This window comes from Asterias amurensis, chromosome 6, assembly GCF_032118995.1.
Source record: "Asterias amurensis chromosome 6, ASM3211899v1".
In the NCBI taxonomy this organism is placed as follows: Eukaryota; Metazoa; Echinodermata; class Asteroidea; order Forcipulatida; family Asteriidae; genus Asterias; species Asterias amurensis.
This window is the reverse complement of record NC_092653.1, coordinates 4,453,006-4,460,698: the sequence shown is the minus strand read 5'-3', so window position 1 is coordinate 4,460,698 and position 7,693 is coordinate 4,453,006. Positions and strand designations below refer to the sequence as shown.

At 40.1% G+C, this 7,693-nt stretch overlaps 1 protein-coding gene across 1 annotated transcript; it reads right to left on the bottom strand.

Annotated features, from left to right (window-relative positions):
* Nucleotides 1–2: 2 nt before the first annotated feature.
* On the bottom strand, nucleotides 3–6,295 carry LOC139938258 (glutathione S-transferase theta-1-like). Its single transcript, XM_071933671.1, has 5 exons — nucleotides 6,065–6,295; nucleotides 3,440–3,527; nucleotides 1,943–2,093; nucleotides 648–815; nucleotides 3–171 (listed from the first exon to the last, which is right to left on the bottom strand). The coding sequence occupies exons 1-5, from the start codon at nucleotides 6,174–6,176 to the stop codon at nucleotides 4–6; spliced, it is 687 nt and encodes a 228-aa protein (XP_071789772.1). The 5' UTR covers nucleotides 6,177–6,295; the 3' UTR covers nucleotide 3.
* Nucleotides 6,296–7,693: the final 1,398 nt, after the last annotated feature.

The window sequence follows — 7,693 nt, the reverse complement described above, 5'->3', positions numbered from 1 at the left end:
AATCTAAAGCTTGGGTTTCCGTTGTTTAAGGCTCATCTCGCGCATTCTGTTGAGAGGGGAGAAGACTTCGTCATAGTGTGGATTGAGCTCTTCCCTGACGCGCTTTATCCACGCCGCTAGTTTGGGATGGTCGGCGGTGATGTCTCGACCCGAAGCAGAAACTTGTACCACCTGAGGCAGTGATAATAACATTAGACATTTATTAGGCGCTTGTATCAAAGTACCTTAAAAGGGATTGTCATACGTTCGGTAATCACTCTTAAAGACACTGGAGACTATTAGTTATCACTCAAAATAATTGTTACCATAAAGCTCACTTTGTATCGAGCAATGGAGAGCTGTTGATAAAACAAAACATTGTGAGAACTGGCTCCCTCTGAAGTAACATAGTTTTTGAGAAAGAGGTAAATTCTCACTCAAATATGAAAAGACTTTAGGCCTGAAGTCTTTTACAAGGCATCTGAAAGCACATAAATTTGTGCAACAAGATTTTGTTTTCTTTCATTATTTTCTTGCAACTGATATGACCAATTGAGCTAAAAAATTTGCAGATTGTTATTTTATGCATATGTTGGGATACAATTCCTAAACAATTCCTATAAAATTCCCAAAACTCACAGTTTGGAGAAAATAAAAAATCTACTGACCTCGCTGACTGCAAGGAGGTCTGCAATGCTGATATGATCCCCTCTGAGATACGGGGTGTCCTGAAGGAAGACATCCTCTATGTTGGTCAGTGTGGTGTTCATCGACTCAACATACTCATGAAGTTTCCCTTTGTCTGGGGCAATTCCAGTAGATCTGGGGAGAACGACCTGAACAGAAGTTTATAAACAGAGCTGAGAGATCAAAGATTATTCTTAGAAACTGCGATCGAAGAAAATTATAAAATCTTTTAAAGTCTTTGAACGGAAAACTCTGAAGAAACTCAGCAGCTCCAAGAAATTTAACCCTGATGATGGACGAGAAAATGTTGTCACATTGGGGGACTTTTGGGGACTCTAGGTTGCAGCAGACCAAGCAGGTTACGTCCATTGATCTTGCTCAGAACAACATAAATAATGGCATTTAAACGCAGTGGACACTATTGGTAATTGTCAAAGACTAGCCTTCACAGTTGGTGTATCTCAACATATGCATAAAATAACAAACCTGTGAAAATTTGAGCTCAATCGGTCATCAAAGTTGCGAGATAATAATGAAAGAAGAAAACACCCTTGTTACACGAAGTTGTGTGCGTTTAGATGGTTGATTTCGAGACCTCAAGTTCTAAACTTGAGGTCTCGAAATCAAATTCGTGGAAAATTACTTCTTTCTCCAAAACTATGGCACTTCAGAGGGAGCTGTTTCTCACAATGTTTTATACCACCAACCTCTCCCAATACTTGTCACCAAGAAAGGTTTTATGCTAATAATTATTTTGAGTAATTACCAATAGTGTCCACTGCCTTTAACCGGGCACATGTAGGTCTGCTGCCACCTACCATTCAAAAGTCTCCCATCAAATAGGGCCTAGTAAGTTGATTTGGTTACAAAATTCATTTTCCAATGATTGAGAGGGTTCATATGCATCAACATTAATTCATATTAATCTTAATATTGAAACGGAAAGAACAAGCCTGGAACTTCATGCCCTTAATTGCCTTGGTCATGGCCTTGGTGTCCCTCTAAAAGAATAACATAGAAATAATAATAACAATAATTATTTAGTTTTGATAAAGCGTCTTACATAAAAAAATCTAAAAACGCTGTACAGTATTTTTTAAAAGATATTATAAACATTAAGCTAAAGAGTAAGCAAATACAGCAAAATTACATTGACTTTAAGATCTTCCAAAGTGAGTGCCCTTTTAAAAATGGAAATGGCCTTGCCTTTTCAAAGATGAAACTCAAAGCCCAAAAGAAGCAAGCATAAATTGAACTCCAGCAAATGGGTACATACCTCGTGCACAAAGACAGCTACACAATGCATTCGAGTATTCAGGTGCTGCCATGCCATGTACTCCTGCACCTTACCCCGTGCCTTGATGTCCTTTGGATACCAATGATCAGGGCAGTGGTACCGTTCAGCGAGGTACTGAAGGATCGCTACACTGTTGGAGGAACAAGGAATGAGGGGAAGGTCTCAGATTCATTTTCAGAGATTTAAAATATTCACTACGACCTAATTTTATGAAGCTGTTATTATAAGCAAAAAATACAGATTGACAACTTTCTTTGCTATAAGCAAAAAGTGAGTGGGGCACCAGTCACAGTCACAACAAAGTAAACTTAACTTAATTTTGGCTAGTAGCCTGTTTCTGTAGAGTAATACTTGCGCTTAGCAAGTTTGTTCCGGTACTTTGAAGACCTACCAAGTCTCACGCATTAGGCGTGAGACTCACGCATTTGGGCTCTGTCTCACGCTCACACGTAGTCTTGGTTCCAAGACCATTGGTGTTGCGCGGTCACACACAACCAACGTTCCGATTATGCACAGCAAAAACTGTACACGCTTGTAATGAACGAACGCTAGCGGGCGCTCTGTTTCTCTAATTTCCGGATCTCACCATGTCTGTGCTCACCAAGAGATCTAAATGGTGAGATCTAAATCAGAGAAACAGAGCGCCCGCTAGCGTTCGTTCATTACAAGCGTGTACAGTTTTTGCCGTGCATAGTGACCGCGCAACACCAATGGTCTTGGAACCAAGACTAGCTCACACGCACAGCACCGATTTTCTCACGCATTGGGGCCAGACCGGGAAAACAATAAAAAATAACGACGATGCAGGGGGGGGGGGGGGGGTCAGACTTTAAAAATCTCACGCATAGCTGGCCTCTTGACTTGGCATCTCTGACTTTGTGGCAGTCTGTGTGTACAAGAGTTAACGCCCACAGCCTCCCGTAGAGGGTAACACCAGAGTCGCGCCAAACCAATTTTGAATTCTGAAAAGTTTGACGCCTGAAACAGTAAGGAGCGACTGGACATGCTAGAAGTCGCAAAAGATTGACTATTGCAGTATTTTTGAACGAGTTATAACGAACACAGCCTCCAGTAGAGAGGGCACAGTAACACTGTTTCAGACAGACGCTCCAGAGTCCCGCCAAACCAAATTCTGAATCCTGACAAGTTTGACGTCTGAAACAGTCATCGAGCGACTGGACGCGCTCAAAGTAGAAAAGATCAACAATTGCAGTCTTTCAGAACGTCTTCGTTTCATACGTCGTCCCGTCGATCTTGTCATGAGTCGAGCAAATGTAAATGTTATAAGTCCGCCCTTCTGAAATTTATTTGGGTCGACCAAGAGACACTCCAAATCTATTTGGTGGGGGGGGGGGGGGGCATGCAGGAGGGAGCTGGATCCCCCCCCCCCTCAGAACCCTTGCCCTGCGCTCCCCCCCCCCCCCATTCGAGGTAGTAAAATTGCACAAATTACTCTTTGGACATCCCCTAACTCACCTCTCTGTAAGGATGTAGTCACCATCTTGGATAGCTGGAACTCTCCTGAATGGATTAACGAGTCCATATTCACCACTTAAAGGTTCATCTTTAAAAAACAGAGAAAAAAAGGATTAAGATTCGGTCATGTTACAATATGTTCAATTAGTAAACGAGTATAAAGTTCTCATAGCCAACCACCAAACAGGATCAGACTATTAATTTTTTTTTTTTTTTTACCCATACACCGATGTGTGTTAGTACTGTATACTCAGTACTTTCCCCAAGTCCTGTGAAAAAAATATCACAGGCACGTTACTCGGGTGGGATTCGAACCCACGACCCTTGCAATTCTAGAGCAGTGTCTAACCAACTAGACTATTGAGGTTGCCCGGTAGCTAGAGGCAGTTTCGAATCCTATGTTTTAGCAGCGGGCACCGCAACGATATATACAGTACTAACACACATCGGTGTATGGGTAAAAAAAAAGAAAAAATATTCTTTATCCCGATGCAAATTTAACATCTATTGGGATCAGACTAATTTACCCTTCTGGCCTCATTTCAAGATGGTTGCTCCATGGAACACACATGCAGCCATTGGACCCTTTCGGTTCAGAAAAAAAAAAGTTCACAGATTTACAAATAACTTACAGGGTTTACAGAAGGCAATGGTGAAAGACTTCTCTTGAAATATTATTCCATGAAATGCTTTACTTTTTGAGAAAACAGCAAAACAATGTAAATTCTCGTTAACGAGAATTACGGATTTATTTTAAACACATGTCAAGACACGGCAAAACGCGCGGAAACAAGGGTGGGTTTTTCCGTTGTTTTCTCCCGACTCCGATGACCGATTGAGCCTAAATTTTCACAGGTTTGTTATTTGGTATAGAAGTTGTGGTACACAAAGTGTGGGCCTTGGACAATACTGTTTACCGAAAGGGTCCAATGGCTTTAAATAACATAGAGGCCTCGGAGGTAATGGCCCTGTTGCCCCTGGTCTCTTGGCCTCGGTGCCCCTTTAAAATATTCCCATAGACTTTAAGATTTTCACAAGGGATTTGCAAAATGAAAATTGCCATACTCTTTCAAAGATGAAACTAAAGGCCTGCACATGCCAAAATAAAATATCACACTTGAAACCAACCTTGGAGACCAACATTTTCTTTCATAAAAATAAAACAGCTCAACAAGGACAAAAATAGAAGCATATCAAGTATCACACAAATTGATGACAAATTGGATTTAAAATTCCAACAAATGGACAAAATTAATAGTAATGTCAATGAATTAACCAAAAACATTTTACAAAAATGTACAAAATGTACAGAGCACAATTGGAATTGGAAAGTTGCATTTAAAAATACATGCCTATAAATTTTTTTAAAGCAAGTATTTAAATGGAGCACAAAATAAGATTACTAAAACTCAAACAATGGAACAATTAAAATCATAGTTAGTAGTATCAAAGAAATAACCACACAAAATAACAAGATAAACAGGCAATGGAGCACCGAGTCACAACAGACATAAAAAAAAGGAGTCTGGCTGGGCGACTTCTGAACACTCAACTTTTGAATTTGCATCAAGTGGGTATTGAGCCGGGTCCGTATTGGCGGCTACAGCTTTTTTTTAAAATGTTTTGTTAAATGCAAGTCGCCAGACAAACAAGTCCTGATGACCACAAGGTGTGGGCTACAATTACTTTTCCAGAGGCCCTTGCCACCTACTCCTAGGGCTTAAACAGGGTTACCCCTTTTACAGTCCATACAGATGTAGGCAATTGGGTCATCTTCAGTCCGAAGCCTGGCTGGTAGAGGAGAAAGCACTACCTCCCCAATTTACGTAGCAAGTGTCACAACCGGGATTCAAACCCACACTCTGCTGATCAAACATCAGAACTTGAATCCAGTGCTCTTAACTCGGCCATGACACGACTCGGCCATGACACGACTATGGCTAGTCCAGTTCTGGCTCCGTTCTTGGCAACACATTTAGCAACAGCTGTAGCCGGTGATGTAGCCGCCAATTCAGATGGCCTAAATTGGCCACTGCTTGGAAGTCCAGGCAAAGCCCACTGAACAAGGGCATTTATATGCATTTTGTCCCTCCATTTATTTTGAAATAACCCACGTACACGACAGCAATTGCTGTGGTGCGTCTTAATTGTTTGCATTGGTTGGTGCCCTTTGCGGCAACCTCAAAAAGAAGTGCCCATTGGTCCTACTATCAGAAGACTCAAGGCTCTGTGGCTGTGCCCTCAGTTCAAACCAAGAGCATACTCTTGCATGCACCACTTTTTCCTTCATTAATAAAATTATATAAAATGGTATTTTGGTATCCCGAACCCCACGTGGGTGGCAGGATACGGAAAGTTTTCAAAAAATATCATGGTAGAAAGGACCATAATATTCAAATCATAGTGTCAAATCATAGTGTCAAAATGTCACTTCGTACGTTGTAAATGGACGAAGTGGTCAAGGTGACCACCTGACACACGACCCAACTTTGACAACCAATCGAAACAGGGGTATCGGTTCACCCTCATATAGGGGGGTGCAGCCACCCTTACAACCAGAGTAAGTGAACAGATATCCCGACAGGGATCATGGTGGAAAAAAAGTATTAAAATAAAAGTACTCACATTTTTTAAGAGTCACCGGTTTGGGGATGAACGGAATCCCATTGACTTTGCAGAAGAGCACCACAGCTCTTGAAGGCTGCGAAAAGAGGTCGTAGTAGACTTCTAGACTCATGATTAATTATATCATGGAGGTAGAATAGAGTTCAATAAAAGTAAGCAGCCGACTTACGAAAGTTGTGCGCTATATGCGCCATGTTGTGTGCAATCTAATTGTGGCTATAGAAAATGGCTTTCGTGATACATGACGAGTGAACTTTGGCAGCAAAACAACCTGCTGAATCAACTATGACCATGTTGTTGTTCCAACGTTCAAAAAGTTTGTACCGGGGTTGATATAGACTTTCCCCCGGTGCCGCATGGTAATGTGTATGTATAATGTGCTTGAACTTCAGTGAATTGTAGGTGAATTTGCTTCAGAACAGAAAACCCAATGAATTCAAATATTGACTGTTCCCATCAATATTTAATTATTTTTTTAAAGTCTGGCAACACTCCAGAGATAATAATCATTTACTCTTCCTGAAGTTTTCCACACACACAAAATGTTGATATCGTGTCAATTAATTACCTATAAACTTGTTTGTTGGAAGTACCTATAAGTGAGGAAACCCACAGATCGAATTATTTAGTTTACCAATGCAATATGAAGAGTAAATTTTACCATTCCCAGCAGGGGCCTAGGCCCGTTGAACTTACTTATTAAGTATTTTTCATCGACAGTAAATAACCCTGTCAGCCTAATTAGACAACATGAAACCGTCCTATCAAAATATTTAAGTGAAATTGAATTTGGTTGTAATATACGTTTATAGGCCTAATGAAGTTATAAATGAATATAAATGTTTTTACTTGCGCAATAAAGTACTGCCTTGTCTACCTCCATGCTTTTACACAATAAAAGTAAACTTTGTGATGTAACTTTCAGACTTGCGCCAATTTCAGCATGGCACGTGGTCGTACTTTTTTGAAATCGATCCAAAATTTGTGGTGCAAATTTTACGTGAAATCGGCTGCCATTCAATCCAGCTGAAGATTGTGGCAACCTTTTATTCCTACAGCATGTTGACAGTAAAACAGTACCTAACCGCTCTTGTATTATCTCATGTCAACTGATATGAGAGTTCAAAAACATCATTTGATAACAAGATCGAAACAAAGTAAGGGCAGCAAGGTAACTGTTGAATACAATGGTGTACATTAATTTTGCGCATGATGTTCGGTGTAACTTTTCTTTCTTCAGCAAAGATGCTCATTTTTTTTCAAGAACGTTTTTGAGGTTATGCAATTAATATTTCGTGTATAAGCATAACAACCTATCCGAATCTGGGGGTTCTGTGCTACAACGATTGAGGAGATTTTATAAATTTAGGTTTCAAAGTTGTACTATTTGGCTATATGATGGGGTAAATGCCTCATGGAAAGTGGCAGGAGTCAGTTTTGGGGAAAAACAAACATTTGATGTTTTTCTTGGGTAATAAGCAAACACTCCAAATGGCTTACCTACCAAAAATTAAAAAAGTTTTGGTATACAAATAATAATAATAATATTAGTTTGAAGTTCAGTTATCTGAAAATGATATCTGATTGGTTTTCAAGAGGCACGAGAGGCTAAAATATTTTTTTTGTATC

Excerpts from the sequence above, each read along its gene's own strand:
- LOC139938258 (XM_071933671.1), bottom strand. The coding sequence starts at position 6,176 with ATGAGTCTAGAAGTCTACTACGACCTCTTTTCGCAGCCTTCAAGAGCT. Across the intron at positions 816-1,942 it reads TAGCTGTCTTTGTGCACGAG|GTCGTTCTCCCCAGATCTAC; the intron begins GTATGTACCCAT and ends ACTTCTGTTCAG. Across the intron at positions 172-647 it reads ACCTCCTTGCAGTCAGCGAG|GTGGTACAAGTTTCTGCTTC; the intron begins GTCAGTAGATTT and ends TCACTGCCTCAG.